A 22,451-nucleotide genomic window follows, 5' to 3' on the forward strand; every position below is an offset into this window, starting at 1 on the left:
TTCGCAGAGTCACAAGCTTAATGTAGTCATTGTGTGCTAGGAATATGGGACCAAATACTAAAGTTTTGTCGAAATGTAAAACACTATAAGTCAGGGGTAGACAACTAGATTCAGCTGCAGGACAATTTTTGTCGGTCGGGGGGGGGGGCAAAACATAAATATAATAATTTGTCAAATTCAAATTGATAACAAGGAAGACCAGAAAGAGATTGTATTTTCAAATACAGTCATTTCATACCTTGGATATATTGAGTCACGATCACATACGTCTCTCTTTTTATTTGAGGGAATAATTGGAAACAGCTTTCCTACTTTAAACACGTTTTTTTTATACAAAAAACTTTGGGGGGCAAAATACATTAATTTGTCCAAGTACTAATGACAACTCCTAATGGGGGGACGAGACACTAAAGTGTTTTCATTTCTAATCGGTAAAACAGATATGTATGAAGACCGGCAGGGTAGCCTAGTGGCTAGAGCATTGGACTAGTAATTGAAAGGTTGCAAGTTCAAATCCCTGAGCTGACAAGGTACAAATCTGTCGTTCTGCCCCTGAACAGGCAGGTAACCCACTGTTCCTAGGCTGTCATTGAAAACAAGATTTTGTTCTTAACTGACTTGCCTAGTAAAATAAAGGTGACATTTTCTGTCGCCTCATATAAAACATTTGATCTCTAATCCAAAATGTTGGAGTATAGAATCAAATTAATAGTTTTAGCTTCACTGTCTAAATAAATACATATGAGAGTGTATTAGTAGTGAGGCTGCCTGAAACTAGTCTAACTAGCAATGTAGGATCTGCTTTAGGATGTGACAGTAGATCCACCCAACCAAGAGACAAACAAAAAGAGTAAACATCATTCTCCAGCAATGACTATGGATTTCTAAAAGGACGGCGACAGAAACAAGTCTATCTGAATAAAGCAGGGAGACTACAGAATCGTTTGACTGACATATCAACCCTAGTGTGCACTGTTTTTAGTGACATAAAAGTATATTTATGTGACATGACAGAGAACACAAAATAGTGTTATAGTCAAACTTATTACCTCAAAATTATACTGAACAAAAATATAAACACAACATGGAACATTTCAACGATTTTACTGAGTCACAGTTCATATAAGGAAATCAGTCAATTGAAATAAATTCATTAGGCCCTAATCTATGAATTTCATATGACTGGGCAGGGGTGCAGTCATGGGTGGGCCTGGATGGGCATAGGCCCACCCACTGGGGAGCCAAGCCAAGCCAATCAGAAAGAGATTTATTACAGACAGAAATACTCCTCAGTTTCATCAACTGTCTGGGTGGCTGGTCTCAGACAATCCCACAGGTGGAGAAGCCGGATATGGAGGTCCTGGGCTGGAGTGGTTACATGTGGTTGTGAGGCCGGTTGGACGTTCTGCAAATTCTCAAAAACTACTTTGTAGGCGGCTTATGGTTGAGAATTGAACATTAAATTATCTGGGAATAGCTCTGGTGGACATTCTTGCAGTCAGCATGCCAATTGCACACTCCCTCAAAACTTGATACATCTTTGGCCTACTGATCATGCTGTTTAATCAGCTTCACACCGGTCAGGTGGATGGATTATCTTGGCAAAGGAGGAATGCTCACTAATAGGGATATAAACAAATGTGTGCACGAACTTTGAGCGAAATAAGCTTTTTGTGTGCATGGAACATTTCTGGGATATTTTATTTCAGCTCATGAAACATGGAAGGTTCATGTTGCGTTTATATTTTTGTTCAGTATAGTAGCATCTATTGTAAGTACAGAATATTGTGCAACACACGGTATACAAACATTCAGAATATTGATTCAGTCAAACTCAAACAAGTAACAATTAAATGTGTGTTTGTGTTAGTTGCTGTATGTGTGTATACAATGTGTGTTCCCTTTATTCACTCTGAGTTGAAGTTTGACTAAGGAGAGGAAGTGTCCATTATGCCTATCCTCTGCTTCTCGACCCCTGGGATTCCCCTTGCCCTAATCAGCACTCTGGGCAGCATTATCTCCCTCTGACGCCCTCATGGAGAGTGTTATTAATGAGTCCATTTGGCTGTGGCCCCTGCCAGAGGAAATGGAGGAGAGGCATTAGAGCAGCTTCTCCCCAGGAGCAGTGGTATGGAAACCACGCTGCTCAGAGCCTCGCGGGACCCTGGATTTCCTGCTAATGCTCGGTTTCAGGTTGTCATGGTGGCGTGAGTGTTAAACATCAGTAGCACATTATCACTTCACACTCCAGTGGCAGAATATTATAAGGCCTTGACATGTTTGAGATGAGAGGCAAGAGTTATGTTGCCTGTTTTACACATTGTTTACAATTATGGGCTTGTACATCAACCTACCACAAATATATACTGTAGCATATTCTCACACAGGTGAGGCAGTCTTTTAATACACCTGTATATCACTCTACAAGCAGTTTGTATACAAATAAGTACAAGCTGTTACATACGAACCATAACAAAACAGAATAATCCTTTCACAAATATTCGCTCTTGTACCATGAAATATAAAATAATTTTGATTGTATGATTGCCAAATCTATTGAAAGGGTCACTGCTTACTGTATGTTGCCAGCATGTAAGAGATCCATATAGGAAAAATAAACATGTTGTAATGATCAACATTGTTCATACTGTATGGTTCATATGGCTTCTGACTCAAACACAAGCAGTTAAAATGGAGAGTGCACGTCACATTCTATGGCCTGCTAAAACAAACTGGTTTTAGCAAAACGCTAGCTGATGCAATACTGTCATGTTTTTCATGTTACAAAAACAGTAACTTAAGTCTTCAAAGCATTTCATGTTCATAAATAATGTTATGAAATGACTGAACATGATTTATCAAATCAGTTATTATGCCAGGATATGCATTATTCCTGTAAACCTCTGGTACAGTTTACCAGCATTCTGCAGCGGTTCTCCCATCTTGTGAATATTGTTAAGGAAGGTGCATGCCTCCCTCCAGTGGTAGATGGATATTCATATAGTTTATTGGTGCATGCATCTCGAAAGAATAGTTTCTGTGGTGGTCTGTCCAGAAACAACCACTCACCCCTACCCCTAGGCACTTGTGTAGCTCTTAAAGAATTTAGGCATTTGTAAAATAACAGACTTTCTCTGCATCTTGGAAAAACAGAATCCATCGGAGTAAAGATTTCAAGGTTCCCTGGTTCAAGTGTCAAAGGGGGCTACTCGTGGTCTGCTACCATGGGTTTGAATTGGATAGGTACCTGACTGGTGATACTATGGACATGAAAGCTTTAACAAAGATAAACCAAAAAAGTACATTCCTAGCTCAGACCTAAAAGGGACTTTATAGTGACTCTGGCATGTACAGTGTCACCTTAATTATGCATGCACATAATGGTTCACCAGCATCCAGAAACATCTAAAGAATAAGCTACAGACCAGCCAAAACAAGCATGTAAGAATTGCTCTTAACCCAGAGCCTCTGATATTGATTGTTTAAAACGTAAGAGTCTATACGTAAGAATACCTTTTTATATATGGAGCTGTGGAGCGGAAACAAACTACCACAACAACTTAAAGCCATACCGACCGTAACTTCATTTAAAAACAATCTCAAAAGCTAGCTGATGTTTGAACAATAGAACTATCTTAATGTCTGTACCTATGTAATAATGTATTTATGTCTGTATCTATTGTATGTAATAATGTATTTATGTCTGTATCTATTGTATGTAATAATGTATTTATGTCTGTATCTATTGTATGTAATAATGTATTTATGTCTGTATCTATTGTATGTAATAATGAATTTATGTCTGTATCTATTGTATGTAATAATGTATTTATGTCTGTATCTATTGTATGTAATTATGCATTTATGTCTGTATCTATTGTATGTAATAATGTATTTATGTCTGTATCTATTGTATGTAATAATGTATTTATGTCTGTATCTATTGTATGTAATAATGTATTTATGTCTGTATCTATTGTATGTAATAATGTATTTATGTCTGTATATATTGTATGTAATAATGTGTTTATGTCTGTATCTATTGTATGTAAGAATGTTTCTATGTATGTATCTATTGTATGTAATGTTTTTGCACCATGCCCTTTAGGGACCTCAATTGAAAGTCATTGACTTTTTTTATTTTATTTAACCTTTATTTAACCAGGCAAGTCAGTTAAGAACAAATTATGTGCCTAAGGTATGGGGCTAGGGGTTGTTTTTGGACCAGACCTAAGCCTTATTCCTCACCTTTAACAGAGAGGAAGAGGCAAATTATCTTTGCCTTTCGAGCATTGATCTTGAAGAACCACAGAGGAAAGCAAATCCCCTGGGTGGGTCTCTGCCATATTGCTTCCACTTATCCTATATTCTGAACCAGTGACGACCTGTCATGCAGGGCAGGTCACTTGTTTTGAGCCCCACCTGTTTAGCTGAAAATATATATTTAAAAAATTTAAACAATTTTAAAAATGCAGTTAATAAAGCCGCATTCAAACATTGTCTCTTTTTTGCTTTCTTGAGTAAGGCTGCTCCAAAATGCAGATGTTTCAGCCTAGCTCAGTGCTTCTGTGGTGACAGTCAGCAGAAAATACATGGCGCAGGGGTTGGTAATGTTCTCTAGTTGCGCCGTGATTGGCTCAGTCTTCTGTCACTCATGGGGACACTACGTAACAACAAAATCTACGGGGAGAGCTTGAAAATTCAAGCCCATTGTGTGCTGCCATAGAGTTACATAATAAGTGCCCATCCAAGTAGGCTCAAGGTCATTGGCCACAGATAAAATTGCGTCAAATCACGTTATCTATACCGTAGCTTTGATTGGACTGATCATTTGTCACGCCCTGATCTGTTTCACCTGTCCTTGTGATTGTCTCCAACCCCCTCCAGGTGTCACCCGTCTTCTCCATTATCCCCTGTGTATGTATACCTGTGTTTTCTGTCTGTCTGTTGCCAGTTTGTCAAGCTTACCAGCGTTTGTCCTGTCAGCTCCTGTCTTTTTCACTGCCTCTTGTCCTCCTGGTTTTTGACCTGTGCTTGTCCTGACCTTGTACTCGCCAGCCTGACCACTCTGCCCATCCCTGAGCCTGCCTGCCGTCCTGTACCTTTGTCCCACCTCTGTCCTGTACCTTTGTCCCACCTTTATTGACCTCTGCCTGTCCCACCTTTGTCCCACCTCTGGATTATTGACCTCTGCCTACCCTGAGCCTGCCTGCCGTCCTGTACCTTTGTCCCACCTCTGGATTATTGACCTCTGCCTGCCGTCCTGTACCTTTGTCCCACCTCTGGATTATTGACCTCTGCTTGCCTGCCGTCCGGTACCTTTGTCCCACCTCTGGATTATTGACCTCTGCCTGCCTGCCGTCCGGTACCTTTGTCCCACCTCTGAATTATTGTCCCACCCTCCTGGCTGTCCGGTACCTTTTCTCCACCTCTACCTCTGCCTGTCCCCTTTGTCCCACCTCTGAATTATTGACCTCTGCCTACCCTGAGCCTGCCTGCCGTCCGGTACCTTTGTCCCACCTCTGAATTATTGACCTCTGCCTACCCTGAGCCTGCCTGCCGTCCGGTACCTTTTCTCCACCTCTGAATTATTGACCTCTGCCTACCCTGAGCCTGCCTGCCGTCCGGTACCTTTTCTCCACCTCTGAATTATTGACCTCTGCCTACCCTGAGCCTGCCTCTGACCTTTTCTCCACCTCTGAATTATTGACCTCTGCCTTGACCTGTCATTGCCTGCCCCTGGTGTTACAATTAAAAACTCTGTCTGACCCTGAGTCGGCCTGCCTTGACCTGTCATTGCCTGCCCCTGGTGTTACAATAAACATTGCTACTTCACACGGTCTGCACTTGGGTCTTACCATGATTCCTGATATCATGTCAACATCATACTTTCAAAATCTTAGCTAGCAAGCTATACAAGCAGTCATCATCATGAATCACATTGACAATCTACAGGCAAATCCTTTTCAATCCTTGTTATATGAAGAGAAAGTATATATAAAATGTATTGGTGCTCATCGGCCATTGGACATAAACATTAAACAACAAAAATATGTGGTTTGGAAGGAATCAGTGGCTAATTGCAAGCACTGCAAAGCAATTAATAGCCTGCTATTCAGTTGAGTGGTCCAAGTCTGGGTTTAAGGGTCTCGTTTCCAAGCTTAAAAGGATAAACATTGAACACCATGGGCCAGATAAGTTTGAATACATTGGCCATGTTGTCAAACCTGTCGCGTTCAAAATTGGAAACTCGGAACTGGGTAATCTCAGACTTCAGTGAGTTCAAGACAACTGGTAACTGGGGGAAAAAACAAGCTCCGACTGGGAAAATACATTTTGAATGGCCATCCAACACAACATTTCAAGTCGGGAACTCTGGCCTCTTTCTCGAGCTCTGGCCTGAAGATCACTGACGTCATGATTCGACTTTGTTTTTTTTCAGTGTTCTCAGTTGTCTTGAAAGCACCATAAATCCAGAGAATTCTTGTACGAAAGACTAAATATTAGTAGGACATAGGAGAACTGTAGCTCCGCCCACCAGTAATGTGAAGCAGAGTATGCTGGGCAATCTCTAACAGAGGAGAAGGAAGTAACTAGAGAAAGTACACAAGCCAAGTGATAAGTTCCAGCCATTTCCTCTGATTGCCTTTAGTTAGCATTCTTTGTTTTAGCCAAGGCCATTGTGTGTCGTTCAGAAATAACCACACACACACTTGGTTAACACAATTGTCAAGCCATACACTGTGCAGTGCCGTTCCTGCTCTATGTGAATCAGTGTCATTAAACTATCTCAACTGGAAGTTGGAAGTTGATGTCATCTGTGCCCTTACAAGCACCTGCCATAGTGCTAAGAAAACACTAAGAATAAACAGTCCAACAGGTCCTCCACTACAATGCCAGACTTTGATGACAAAATTTTCCCACAAGGACCGCAGTGCCACCTTCCTGTACAAGTGAGCACAGCACAACAAGGTGAGTCCAAAAATGTATTGTATGCTGCTGCATAAATATGTTGTGTTGTAAGATGTTAGTAGCCCATGTGCCTCACTGTAATAATTTGGTCCCTTTCCCCCTCATAACTTAGCCTACGGTTCTGACTTGATGTACAGGGAGAATACTGTAAGAACAGCCCATGTTCTGAATTCTGTCGCTGTACATTTCAAAAGTACTGAACAAATAGCACTTTTATATTATATTGACTACATCCACCCTAGCTCGCTCATTCATGTCTTAATCGGAATTAAGGATTGCCTCTTATCAACTCGTCATCCCTTTGTTTGTACATCTTAATTGTCAGTAGAAAGCACATTTGCTTAAGGAAGTCAGCCATATCAGCTATGTCTTTAACAAAAGGCAGTAAATGAGGCTGAATGAACTGTTTTGCTGCCAGACAAGTCTCTGCTGATAGCCAGGTGTAGCAGTGGTAAGGATTCACTCCATGGTGCTGAAAAGAAAACAGTTTGTGGGAACTGTTTGTCACCGTTATAATGCAATTGATGTATTGTTTAGTGTAGTGTTGTGTAGTGGCTTTGCTGGCCTGTATCTAAAAACAAATTTGGGAGTTTGCCCCACCAAGATTTACATGCTAAAATCGACACTGTTTTAAACCATTAAGGAGAGGAGGGATAAGGAAAGCCACTATAAGATACTCTGATTGACCCCAGGAATGGTGTTCCAAGGTGATCATGTAAAATGCCTGTTAAGAAAGATATGTTACACAAGGTATAATTCAGTATAAAGCAGGGGTGGGCAATCATTTTGGCTCCAGGGCCACAATGGGGGTTCAAAATTCAATGGAGGGCTGCACATATTTATTTTTTTTACCCAATTTGTTTGTCAAAAGCAATTCGGGGGCCAGAAAAAAAGGCAGGCAGGCCTATTTGAAAATATATAAATCCATTACAATTCCTACATACTTTCTATCTAGTTTTACATGTTCTAGAGTGTGCAGGAGTGTTTAAAATATATATATAAACAAATTATTAACCCCGTCCATTATTTTGTACAAAGAGCCAAGAAATTGTGTCTGACAAATCAAACATTATTTCTGATTTAAGCTGATGCTTCATGAAAAATATATTTGTCTCCCGTTTGGACTGGTGAAGGACAAGGTAGATATAAAATCCAAAGCCACACTGGCATACCCTGTTCAAATTAATGCCACTAGAGGTGTGATCATGGTCTTCTTGCAAAGAGGTGTTGATGTCTTCACCCTTCTCCTCCACCACCATCCTGTTTACAAACAACCCTGGACTGGGAGGGGCATTGATTCCAATTGGTGACGTCATCGTGAAACGCACATGTTTCCATGCTGCCAGGCCACGGCGAGTCCCAAAAGACGTTGGTTATTGCAGTAAAATAAACAAGTATTCGGTCCAGTCTCCGTACCTGGTGGTTGGGTCGAAATTATATATTGTCTTTTCGTAATTAATGTTTCTAAAATGATGTTGAAGCTCTTAGACTACTATGACCTCTATAATTTACGAGAGGGGTCTCAGGGCATTCTGGGTACAATAACACAAACCGGCAAGCTACTGCAAACGGTGTCCTATCCAATACCAGGCATGGAATCCGTAGTAGTCCTGGTGGTGGATCATCATTTATAGGCGTTGGATGGTGACTATTGTGGAAATTGTCTCAGTCTTTATTCTCGGCCTATACCAGCCATTCTTCCGATTGGCAATGTGTTCATCGAAAATGTCAAGCTTGTTCATCATGTCGGTTATATGGGACATGCAGTGCAAAATCACAACGTCATCATCAACATAAATGTTTTACGAATAATCAAATTCTATGGCAACAAAAATAACAAATCGTTGTCATCTTGGCAATGGCATCGTTTTATTTATTTTATTTTTTAAACGATAGTGCGGGGACTTACATCTCGCCACGCATAATACGGGTCGTCATTACATACCACAGCCACAAAGTCATAAGCCCCGCCCATTTCTACAATTATATTTTTTTAATGTTATTTTAAACCTAAACACACTGTTAACCGTATGCCTAACCGTAACCTTAAAGTAAGACCAAAATTCAAATTTTCGTTTTCATTAATTTTTAAGATATAGCCAATTTTGACTTTCTGTATGTGGTAATTTTTGACAACACAATGCGCTTACACTCCAGTTCAACCAACCTTGAGTCAATGATCAGCTGTTTCTTGTGCCTGATTGGTCTTCTCTTTGTAGCGTCAACTGCCTGTTAATTTTTTATTGGGTTATTGGATTGTCAATCGGGGTATATCCACATGTTGTGTTGTTTGGTTGGAGCCTTCTCCTATCCTTTCTCTCTGTGTCGCGGCGTTGGGTTGGAGCCGCTATCCCTGGTCTGGCACGTTCCCTTAATTTTTTGTGTTAAATTTGATGCCCCCCTTTTTTTTTTAGATTCGACAATTTGCGACGGCATTCAAAATACATACACGGGCATCTCCATACCGGTGTTACTTTTTATAAGCATTTGTCAAATATACCATTTATCCTGTAAAATGGCGGTGTTAAGCGGGTCGTCTGGGCCGGTTGCCCGGCTTGAGGGCCGTGAATTCGAATACTTGATGAAAAAGCGCTCGGTGACTATCGGTAGGAACTCGTCTCAGGGCTCCGTGGATGTGAGCATGGGTCATTCCAGTTTTATTTCTCGAAGACATCTCGAAATATTCACTGTTAGTGACGATAGCACTGGTGGTGGAGACTTCTACTTGCGATGCCTCGGCAAAAATGGGGTGTTCGTGGATGGAGTGTTCCTGAGACGGGGTGCCCCTCCTCTACAACTACCACGAATGTAAGTTCAACATGTATCTGTGTTTAGAATAACTAGCTAGCTATCTTATCTTTGTTTTGAATTACCACAAAGCACTTGCTGTTGCAGCAAGACTAAGGGGTGGTGTTTGCCATGTAGGTTCATCTTTGCTATCTAATTAACGCCAGTTAGACACTGTTTGTCAGATACTAGTAGCTTCATGTTATGAACTGCCCTCCCATTGTTATAAAATATCTTCTGAATTAAGGCAGACAAATGTAGTTAGCGATATTCGAACTTGATTCTACAGCACACTGTCTATCGGCCAGCTTTCAGTTGAATTGCTATCACATAGTGGGTTATTATTGTAACTAGCTAGCTGTGTACTTGGTCATACAGGTAAACAATGTCATATAGTTCTGTGCAAGTGTTTTGTTAGTCAGGTTGATATGATCGATGTTTTGTTTATATTTAAGTTTGTGGATGGCTACGTTGCTTGTAGGCCTGTATCTTTATAACGTGTGATGTGCATCACTAGGCCATCACTCAATTGAACATTTCTGATACGGGTCAGCTTTGCTCAACTCGGAAGATAATGTTTTGGTTCAGTTTGCTCCATTCAGAAAATTATAATGGCAGGTCACAAAGGCCAATGCTAACGTTATAATACAATAGAAATAGAAATATTCACTGACCATTATTGTCCTCTTGCCATCACGGTAATATTACTTATTCTCATAGACCGATTTGAATTCCATAATACTAAAATGAGATTCTATTTCTATGGCAAATTCCCGGTATGCATAGGTTGTTTTGTCAGATTTGCCTAATTTTATTCTAAAGGAGCTTGCAACATACACTCCAATCCAACTCAACCATTAAATCTGAAGACAACCCTGTATTTAATTAGGAAAAGTCACTATTGTGCCATAACCCACTTTTGAATGTTAATATTTGATGCATAATTCACAACAAAATCTAGTGGGCTGCTGGGGCTCATTCATTGATTGGTCAGTTGCCTCAATGACAAACAAACACAAAGCTGCATTATTAAAGCAGCAGTCAGCAGTAGAAACAATAATAAAGCGGCCTCCCCAACCCTGTTTCGGTAAAAAGCTAAAGGATGGCGCTGGAGAAATGTAACCACTCTCAAATTCATATATAGAGCTATGGATATATATAGAGCTATGGATGTAAGGACTGACCATCCAAAATTATAGTTTTAAACATCTTTTGAGGCTATGGGTGTGTTCGTATATATTCACTCTGGAGTGCCAGAGTGCGCACAAGTTCAGACGCACACTGGACACTCTGCCCGAGGAGTAGGGTCGGTGACTGTAACTGTGCTGCTTGCAACAATTTAAATATTTTTTTTGCCAATGTTTACTGACAGGTCATTTTCAACTGGTGTTGCACTGTTTGTAAATTCATTAGTTATTCTGCACTCTGTTACACTCAGGCGAGCGTGCTCTGAAATCGGCATGGAAAGCCAGAGTGAATTTACGAATGCACCCTATATAGTGTTTGTTTGCATTTACTTTGACAAACATGGGAGTAAAACATGTTTATATTTTGGGTTGTGATGGGGTGCGACATGAGACAAGTTATATTATTCAAGAATTAGTGAGGTACATATAAATAATTTATACGTCCAGAAATTGACGGAGCAACTGTTCATTGCCCCTATAACTGACCACCCAGTCTTCTTACCCATTCATTCACTGTATCACAGCACTTCAAATCAAATTTATTTGTCACATACACATGGTTAGCAGATGTTAATGCGAGTGTAGTGAAATGCTTGTACTTCTAGTTCCGACAATGCAGTAATAAAAACAAAATACTGCATAGTTTCCTAGGAACGCGAGGCGGCAATCTGTCGGCGCCGGATGTATGTTTTAAACTGAAGAGATGTTGATTCCTAACTAAGAAACAGTGTGCTCAAATTCCCTTATCGATCAGCTTCAAGAAAACCTTGTGATATCCTTATTTTGGAATTGAGCATTATGGGTATAAAGACTATAGTAGCCCACCCTACCTAAGGCAAAGAATGATCAGGGAAGTGGACAGACAGTCTTGGCTTGGAGAGCTCTGGACTGGGGTTCTTTATGTCCCCTGGATTCCAACAGAATGACACAAGTTGCCAGAATGAAGCAGTCACTGCTGCCCAGCCCTCCATGGTGTTGCTCTCCCACACCCACATAATTACTCCATGGCATAGTCTTGCCATGACTGCTTACATCCTAACTGAATCAGTGTAAAGCAGTTATATTATTTTGATGCTAATTGTTTTGTCTCATTGGGATGTTGTGTTTTTAGGATAATCTGCAGGGATGATGATTATCTTGGGCAAAAAAAGTGAAATTAATGGAGAAGACTTCTTGTCTCTGCTGCCCTGAGCTTGGATACTTTTTGATCTTTTGAGGGTCCATTGTGTTCTACCTCCTGGCATAACATAGCAACTGTGCATTTGCTTTAAAAAAATGTTTGTTCTCATTGAGCAAGGAGGGATATTGGCAAAGGAGCCTGAATGTTAAAAAGCATTGAGGCTGTGGGAAAACCCAGCTCTTTGCAAAATGATTTGGGATTTCCATACAAGCTTATCCTCTTAACCAAACTTCTTTTGTTGTTGAAAACATTTAAGTATGAATTGATTGAAGCAGATGGTAGACTATATAATAACATTAATTGTCTGGTAGGGGGGTGGATTTTGTGGTCTAGTGGAATTCTTTACCTCAGGTCGTAGAGATTGGGGGTCTGGTGGCAAAATACATTTTGTTTGTATGTGTCTGTGCCTGACTGACAGGATCAGTGAGCCCCCAACACACACACACACACACACACACACTAACACACACACACGCACAAACCCAACGTTGTAAAAGTAATGTCTGTTGCCTTTGGTCACACAGCTCTCTGTGAGGAATGTGATGTCTCAGAGCTCAGCATTCCTGTATCAGACACCCTGATGGTTGCCATGTGAGTGTGCTGTTGAATACAATGTTGATGGTGCTGTTCTTGCTTTTGGGTCATTTTCCCCTCAATAGCAGGAACAACACCATCAGTGGTCAGAACCAAGTAATATCAGGATGTAAGATGGCACATACACCAAACAACTTCAATGACTAATTTCTCTGAACTAGAGGTCTGTATTTTATTGAACGTGTGGCAACCCTAAGTCTACATATTACTGTTACATTGCACAACCTTCAATGTATGTCATAATTATGTACAATTCTGGCAAAGTAATTACTGTCTTTGTTAGGAATAAATGGACTTTCAACAGTTCACAAAGAACCAGCCGGCCCAAACTGCTGCATATACCCTGACTCGCTTGCAGTGAACGCAAGAGAAGTGACAATTTCCCTAGTTAATATTGCCTGTCAAACACTGATTTATTTGAACTATATATTCAAGTTTAAAAAATATATAAATACTTGTGTATTGATTTTAAGAAAGGCATTGATGGTTAGGTACGTTATTGCAACGACTGTGCTTTTTTCTGCGAATGCACTTTTGTTACATTATCAAGTTGAAGTAGGCTGTGATTTGATGATAAATTAACAGGCACCACATTGATTATATGCAACACAGAGCAAGCTAGTTAACTACACATGGTTGATTATATTACTAGGTTAACTAGTGATTGTGAAGATTGTTTTTTTTCTAAGATAAGTTTAATGCTAGCTAGAAACTTACCTTGGATCCTTGCAGCCACAAGGTCCTTTTGATGCTGCGCTCGCGTAACAGTTGGTTAGCCTGCCACGCATCCTCCTCGTGGATTGCAATGTACTCGGCGCCCAAAAAGGCCAATAGGATGACGAAACAATATGCCAATCCTCAGCCCCTTACTCCATGGAGAATGAATACTGTATACTCGTTGAGTGGGATCTGTGTGTGTGTGTGTGTGTGTGTGTGGGGGGGGGGGAAAAAAGTTTGATCCAAGTCAAAACTTAGGTGCTATATTTATTGAATATTATATGAATCCTCTAAATTAAAATGGCCAGTTGGGTTCAATCGATTAGCTCAATGTTGCAGGGATGCTAATCTTATCTGTTTCTAACAGAAATGATTTCAGAACAATCTGAGATGGTTGGTGTCAAACCTCTCTTGTGCTTTTTAAGTTTGAACGATCCAAAGGCATCATTCGACCTATTGAATTGCTACCTGCCTCTACCACCAGGGATGCAAACTAGTCACCTTTTGGCAAAATTTGCCATTTTGAATCCAAATTAGGTGACCTACGTGATTCGTATAGATCCAATGATAAATGTTTGGGGGGGGTTGGATCACTACTGGCTGTAAGGGAACGAGTGATGCAAGTTTGGCGCAATGCTGGCTGTATCCAAGCCTCAGCCATCGTTTACATAACAGAATGCAGCGCAGCACGCGACTGAAGAAAGAGAACCAACTTACTAGTTACAGCATCAGCGAGCGCTCTGGAAAGGGAGCTTGCCTGTTACAGCAGTGCATCCCCTGAACGATAATGAAGAGGTAACTTTAGATGAGAAGCCTGACCATGGAGACAGGGGTGAGAAGGTGATGAAGTGTACTTCATGAGCTGTAACCGAAAAACTAATGGCATTTGGAAAGTTTGTGGTGAGGGAGAACGTGTGGAACTGGTATTAGCATTGTTAAGTATCTTGCTAGCTGGATTGAATTCTCAGTTAGCTAGCCAGAGAAATGTTGAGCAACATTAGCCAATTTATCTGATCAAATAATTGAGTTTACTGTGTGAAAATTAGCTTGCTAATAAAGTAGACAGCTAACGTTACAATATCAAATGAGCTAACGTTAGTAACCTAACCAATTCTCTATAGTATTAACTGGTGTACGACTCCTTGCCGTTCCTCAAGTTATAACGCATTAGTTGCTTACTGGACCCTGGCAATCTGTATGAAATGTTAACTAGCGAAAGAACTAACCACAATCTGTTATCTAATGTTTTCCCTCTACAGTATGTGGTTAATTTTCAGAATGAGGGAATGAGGTGAAAATGAGGCGTTGCTTGTTGAAAAAAGTACATTCAGGGTGTGGAGCTGGATGCCACTGCAGAGGTGAAAGGAACACCACACACTTTCTCACTTTTGCTGGCACATTGTAGAACAGATGTCCACAGGCAGTGTACAATGTAATAATGTGCAGTGCAGCCCAAAGATATTGTTTTTGTTGTGTTGAACTTGACAGCAACACGTGTGAGGGGGATAATAACTTAACTCAGTGAATGTTATTTTTGCACACATGTAGCCTTGTGCACTTGATCAATATCTATAGTGACCACTATAATAGAGCAAAAATAGAATGCCTGTTTGTTTTATTCTATTTCTACTTTAAAATGTACTTTTCCCATGTGCAATATGTGTGTGTGGTCACAAGCGTTCTATTATAAAGGCTGTCATGGCTAACTGAAATATTAGTGTATTGTTTTTTTTTCTCAACTTGAGTGTCATTTGTAGTTAAGTCTAGGCAACAAATAACATTGGATTGCTTTCTTTACATTTTTTTTTAGCTGTGAGTTAGGTTCACATTAACCACTTTATTTTATACTGAGACTGATCATGTAGATCATATTCTTTGTTTAATTAGTTAAAACCTGCATTTCCCCCTAGCAGGGATCTTTTGCATATTTCAGTGCAAAAAAAGTGTCACCTTTTTGGTCCCTCACCAGTTTGCATCACTGTACCATGCTGGTAAATAGTTTTGAAAAAACATGTTTTCTCACTAGACACTAGCTACATGTGGTCTGCATAATGAGGTCATCAACATCCCCCTATTTCATCAAATAATTTAGTTTCCCATGCTCTTTGTTGACAGGGGTGTTACATTGGTCCTGAAAGGGTGTTGGAGTGCATATGCATAATTGAAGTGTCTGGCTTCACCAGGCTGGTTCCCAGCAGTTTTTCACCCTCTGAGTAGCAATGCTAATTTGAGACTTGGGTGTCAGGGACACTGTTCTCTCTGAATGTGCTCTATGCCAGCTCTGTTGGGGCTTGGCAACAAGTGCTGCAGCACCTGGCATCCGGACCAAAAGGAAGCAGGGCTGGCATAACAATCTGGGCCTCCGTCTCTCTTTGGGGTGTGTTGATGGATCTTGATCCTGCACTGATTGAACCTTGGTGTATATGGACATCTCCTCCATTCTAGGAATTCACACTGAATTTAGCCTGAGTCTCTGGAAGCAACGTCAGCACAAGAACTGTTTGTCAGGAGCTTCATAAAATGTGTTTCCATGACCGAGCAGCCTTACACAAGCCCAAGATCGCCATTCCCAATGCCAAGTGTCGGCTGGAGTGAAGCTCGCCGCCATTGTACTCTGGAGCAGTGGAAACTTGTTCTCTGGAGTGATGAATCACACTTCACCATCTGGCAGTCCGACGGACAAATCTGGGTTTGGTTGATGCCAGGAGAACACTACCTGCCCTAATGCATAGTGCCAACTTTAAACTTTGGTGGAGGAATAATGGTCTTGGGCTGTTATTCATGGTTCGGGCCCTTAGTTCCAGTGAAGGGAGATCTTAACGTTACAGCATACAATGACATTCGAGACTTCTGTGCTTCCATCTTTGTGGCAAGAGTTTGAGGAAGGCCCTTTCCTGTTTCAGCATGACAATGCGAGGTCCATATAGAAATTATTTGTCGACTTGACTGGCCTTTACAAAACCCTGACCTCAACCCCATCAAACACCTTTGGGATGAATTGAAACGCCGACTACGAGCCAGGCCTAATCGCCCAACATCAGTGCCCGACCTCAGTAATGCTTTTGTGGCTCAATAGAAGCAAGTCCCCGCACCAATGTTCCAACATCTATGGGAAGGCTTTCCACGAAGAGTGGAGGCTGTTATCTTAAGGCTAGCTGGCGGAACCCCTCGACATCATCCGCTAAAATGGCAGAGCGTGAAATTCTATTTTTTTTTTTGAAAAATTCAACTTTCATACATTCACAAATGCAGTATACCAAATTAAAGCTTAACCTGTTCATCTAGCCACCGTGTCCGATTTAAAAAAATGCTTTACAGGGAAAGCACACCATACGATTGTTAGGTCAGCGCCTAGTCACAACAAAACAGCCATTTTCCAGCCAAAGAGAGGAGTCACAAAGAGAGAAAATTAATCACTGACCTTTTGATCTTCACCAGATGGCACTCATAGGACTTAATGTTACACAATAGTATGTTTTGTTTGATAAAGTTCATATTTATATCCAAAAATCTGTTTACATTGGCGCATTATGTTCAGTAATGTTGTGCCTCAAACATCTGTCAAATTTGCAGAGAGCCACAGCAATTTACAGAAATACTCATCATAAACGTTAATAAAATATACAAGTGTTATGCATAGAATTAAAGATATACGTCTTGGGGGCAGTATTTTCACGTCCGAATGAAATGCATGCCCAAATTCAACTGCCTGCTACTCATCCCCAGAAGATAATATATGCATATTATTAGTAGATTTGGATAGAAAATACTCTGGATGTCCTAAAACTATTTGAATCATGTCTGTGTATAACAGAACTTAATTAGCAGGCGGAACCCCGAGGACAAACCATTCAGATTTCTTTTTTTTGAGGTCACTCTCTTCATTGGGAATCCAGATTTATAAGGGACCTTCTTGCAGTTCCTATTGCTTCCACTGGATGTCAAGTCTTAAGGAATTGGTCAAGGTTATTCCTTTGCGTAATGAAGAAGTACGGCCATCTTGAACGACGGTCACTTGAAGTGTACTGTTAGTCGCATGACCAGAAAGCATGCTTCAGTTTGTTTTTTCTTCCTGTATTGAACACAGATCATCCCGTCTTCAATCTTATCCATTATTTATGTTTAATACCTAAAGTTGTGTTACAAAAGTAGTTTGAAATGTTTTGGATATATATATCGACGGAATTAATCGAACAAAAGGACCATTTGTGATGTTTATGGGGCATATTGGAGTGCCAACAAAAGAAGTGCGTCAAAGGTAAGGCATTAATTATATTTTTTATTTCTGTGTTTTGTGTCGCGCCTGCAGGGTTGAAATATGGTTTCCTTCTTTGCTTACGGAGGTGCTATCCTCACATAATAGAATCGTTTGCTTTTGCCAAAACGCCTTTTTGAAATCTAACATGTTGGCTGGATTCACAACAAGTGTAGCTTTAATTTGCTATCTTGCTTGTGTGATTTAATTTACGTTTGATTTTTATAGTAATTTATTTGAATTTGGCGCTCTGTATTTTCCCTGGCTTTTGGCCAGGTAGGACGCTAGCGTCCCACATATCCTAGGGAGGTTGATGCAACTGCTGTGTCAGATTTCAAACAAGCTTTACGGAAAAAGCACACCATGCAATAATCTGAGTACAGCGCTCAGCCACAAATACAAGCCATACTGATACCTGCCATGTTGTGGAGTCAGAAATAGTGTTATAAATATTCACTTACCTTTAATCTTCATCAGAATGCACTCCCAGTTCCACAATAAACGTTTGCTTGATAAAGTTCATCTTTATGTCCAAATACCCCCTTTTTTTGCGCGTTTAGTTCACCAATCGAAATTCACAAGGCGCGGCAAGTCCAGACAAAGTCAAAATGGTTATATTACAGTTCGTAGAAACAAGTCAAGCGATGTATAGAACCAATCTTTAGGATGTTTTAATAATTAATCTTCAATAATATTCCAACCAATTCCTTTTGTCTTTAGAAATTAAAAGGAACACAGCTCGCTCTCACGGCCACGTGTGTGACGTAGCTCAAGGCATTCTGCCAGACACCTGATTCAAACAGGTCTTATTCGCTTCCCCTTCATAGTAGAAGCCTGAAACAGGGTTCTAAAGACTATTGACATCTAGTGGAATCCTTAGGAAGGATTGCACTTTCAATTCGAAAGGCAATGACTTGAAATACTACAAACCTCAGATTTCCCACTTTCTGATTGGATTTTTCTCAGGTTTTCACCTGCCATGTGAGTTATGTTATCCTCACAGACATCATTCAAACAGTTTCAGTGTTTTCTATCCAAATCTACTAATAATATGCATATATTAGCTTCTGGGCTTGAGTAGCAGTCTACTCTGGGCACGGTTTTCATCCGGACGTAAAAATACTGCCCCCTATCCCAAACAGGTTATAGCAGCAAAAGGGGAACCAACTCCATATTAATGTCCATGATTTTGGAATAAGATGTTCGATGAGCAGGTATCCATGTACTGTATAACGAAAAAGAGATTACATACAAAATGCTTTTTACAGTTTACATACATTTAAAAACATGTAGTGTGTGGATGCTCAGAGGCCACAGACTGGAAGGTTGCATTACATTGTGTGGTAGGTGAATTTTAACCTTTTCTCTTTCTCTGCAGGTGCACTTTCAGGTTTCCCAGCACAAATATCAAGATCACATTCACAGCCCTGTCCAGTGGAAAGAGGGAGAAGCGTGAGGCGCCTGAGTCTCCAGTAAAACCAGTCCACATCTCTCCACTCACCATAAACATTCCAGACAACATCGCCCACCTCATAAGCCCCCTGCCCTCACCCACCGGCACCATCAGGTACAGTAACAGTAGGCCTGGGCCTCAGTTAACTTATTATCATACTGGCCTGGCGGCTAATGCTTAGTTTATTGAACTCTAGGGGAAGCTGTGAACCAGGCTCAGCTTGCAGCTTAGGTCACCTCCTAACCCACAAAATCTGTCCAACACAGCTTTATTGTGTGTACTTGTTAAGCCTAGTCTGTGTGTAGCCATTGGCAGTATTCACTTAGCTGCTGTGTGCGTGTTGACTGAAAATACATAGCTCCTAGCAATGTTCATTTTGACAGCTGTTTTAGGTTTAATACCTTTTATTCTCAGTCACATTTTAGTAATTTCATCCTTTGTTAGTTATTATTAGTCAACTAAAACTCTGGGCAGTTTGTCTATTTTAAGTCACAGCCATTTAGGTCACATTGTAAGTGCATTTTGTCCCTGTTTTTATATTATGAATATTTAGGCTACCTCTAACTTCCATCAACTCTAGCCTAGGGTAGCCTAGTGGTTAGAGCGTTGGACTAGTAACCGAAAGTTTGCAAGTTCAAATCCCCGAGCTGACGAGGTACAAATCTGTCGTTCTGCCCCTGAACAGGCAGTTAACCCACTGTTCCTAGGCCGTCATTGAAAATAAGAATTTGTTCTTAACTGACTTGCCTAGTAAAATAAAGGTAAAATTTAAATTAAATAAAAATTAAAAAAAAATTTCATCTGGTCCATGTACACATGCTTCTCTTCCTTTGGAAAGCATGCATCCCAACTTTGTTCATTTGCAGTTTCTCTCGTTCGCTTTCACGTGTAAATGTCCATACAGATCAAAAATGACATTCGGTAGCTACTTTTGTTTAACTTTATGAGCTGTATTTGCTGGTCTTTGTAATTAGTTTGTTTTGCTCGTTGGCATTTCGCAATTAGTTTGCAAATTTTTGTTAGCATTCTGGTGAGAAGCCCAGTTGAATTTTCTTGTTTGTAGCGCCGTCTTGTGTGCTATGCTGGTAATACCGTAAATCCTAGAACGAGAGAAGGACTGTATGACGAAATGAAAATCTGTATACCGCACAAGGCTACTGTCCTGGCTTCGCATCAGTTTAAAAGATTGAACGAGTGGCTGAAGTGACCACCTGGAAACTGTGTGGGAGAGCCTGGCAGATCAACTCAATCAGACCGTGCAGCTCAAATATGTAATGAGGATTGAATGAAATATTCTACACGCATGCATGCAAAACAGTTGAAAAGGAGCTTCTTGTCAAATGAAATGTGAGACGAATGTACGTCGAATTCTCCTCTTCACATTTTCGGAGACTAAAATGAGAATTAATTTGTAATAGTTATAGTTTTTTCCAGTGCATTTCATTATCGTAGTAGTTTTAGACAGGAAAAATAGGTTGTTAATTTAGCCAGCAAAATCTAAATCAACACTAGGGGTGTGAACGTTTAAATGGAAATTGGGATCCTTAACGTTAGGATTTTTTTTTAAATTCAATTGCCGTTATCACACAACGTATTTTGTGTTTTTGCCAAACTAGACGATAGGCTATATAGGCCTGGGGAAAGTTGTGTAAAGGTTGACTCAACGATATGACTTAGCTGCAGAAAGTAAACTGCATAGTGGGTAAATATCCGCAACATCTAAGAGTGTTGAAGTGTGTGCTTGGCTCAACTTCTCAGCTGTTTTTGTCCTCTTTCTGCCTGGTGGCTGACCTGCCTATACTGTGCTCCTCCCCTCTCTCTCCTTCCCTCGCTAACTCGCTATGAAAGATGCAAGTGATTCTGTTCTCTGAAGTATGGTAACTAATCCAGGGCTCTACAGTGCGCATATGCGCCTAAATATTTTTCTGTGCGACCTGGCCATTTTGTTCAGGACCGCCTTGAACATTTGAAGGATTCTAGCTTTAATATCTCAAATATTGTTACTTGTGCTCAGTTGTAATCAGACTCCTCCATTCCAAAATTCCTAGCGGAATTGAATCTTAACTCTCCAGAAATGGGGAGTTGACGTGCAAGTCTGAGTCAATTATTTTGGCGGCAACTGTCCACCACTGCGTCATCATTGTTAACAGTTGGATAAATGGCAGAGAAAGGCAAGCGACAGCACTGAAGCCCTGTATGGCAATACTTTGAGAAGTTAATGAGAAGGAAATGCACATTTTGCGAGGTGGAATTGAAGTACAGTAATGGTAGTACAGGTGCAGTGCTTAACCGTCTGAAAGGGGCACACCATGAGACCCAAAATGGTTTTAGCAGCAGCACAGCTGAATTGTGAATTCATGTGGAATTATTTTCTTCCTATCGTTTTAACGGAAAACCAATGATAAAAATGGCTGTTTAAACATTAAGAAGTTTTCCCCCCATGCGTCTCAAACGGCTGCTTATACCCTGACTCTGCTTCCACTGAACGCAAGAGAAGTGACACAATTTCAGGCACCGCATTGATTATATGTAACAAAGGACAAGCTAGTTAAACTTGTAATATCATCAACCATGTGTAGTTAACTAGTGATTATGATTATTATTTTTTAAATATAAGTTTAATGCTAGCTAGCAACTTACCATGGCTCCTTGCTGCCTGCACTCGCATAACAGGTGGTCAGCCTGCCATCCAGTCTCCTCGTGGATTGCAATATAATTGGCGTCCAAAAATGCTGATTACTGATTTTATTATGAACACTTGAAATCGGCCCCAATTAATTTGCCATTACGATTAATTGGTCGACCTCTAGTGCGAATCACCCATGAATTCCTACTAGCACATCTGCCAATCAGCTACGGCGCATTGCACCGATGATAGAACTGCTCCAGATACATTGAAGAATGGAAAAAATAATATTGATGTTTTCATTTGATTCTAACCAATCATCAGTGTTTATCTCCAGATTATTCATGTTTGCTTCAGCTAATGACATCCTTAAGCTTTTTCTGCTGTTTTAACTCAACTTAATGCCTCATGAAACGGTTTTGCTCTCCTTTCAATATGGGTTAGATAATGTCAGTATTTGCATAGGTGGTGTGTACCAGTCGGACTGCAGGCTACTGCAGGAAGGGGTACAGATAAGCTGAGCCAAGATATTTATTTTAGTGGGGCCCCCTATTCCTCAGAATAGCTTGGCTAATTGTAAACCATTGCTTGATTTCTAAAAAATGAACTGAGGTCATCAGTGGATCAATTATGCAGTTTTGTTTGTAGCCTAAAAGTATTACATTATTCTTAGTCAGATA

The 22,451-nt window shown here is 40.5% G+C and overlaps 1 protein-coding gene across 2 annotated transcripts in view; it reads left to right on the forward strand.

The window, feature by feature from the left end:
• The first annotated feature begins 9,274 nt into the window (after positions 1 to 9,274).
• LOC135555385 (forkhead box protein K2-like) overlaps positions 9,275 to 22,451 on the forward strand; it is a 29,992-nt gene continuing 16,815 nt past the window's right edge. The window contains exons 1-2 of one of the 2 annotated variants that reach the window (XM_064987761.1): positions 9,275 to 9,780; positions 19,071 to 19,259. In XM_064987761.1, coding sequence (XP_064843833.1) covers positions 9,488 to 9,780; positions 19,071 to 19,259 — 482 coding nt within the window. In that variant the 5' untranslated portion in view covers positions 9,275 to 9,487. The remainder of the gene's footprint in view (positions 9,781 to 19,070; positions 19,260 to 22,451) is intronic. The other variant, XM_064987759.1, reaches the window with a different exon arrangement.

This window comes from Oncorhynchus masou, chromosome 15, assembly GCF_036934945.1.
Source record: "Oncorhynchus masou masou isolate Uvic2021 chromosome 15, UVic_Omas_1.1, whole genome shotgun sequence".
In the NCBI taxonomy this organism is placed as follows: Eukaryota; Metazoa; Chordata; class Actinopteri; order Salmoniformes; family Salmonidae; genus Oncorhynchus; species Oncorhynchus masou.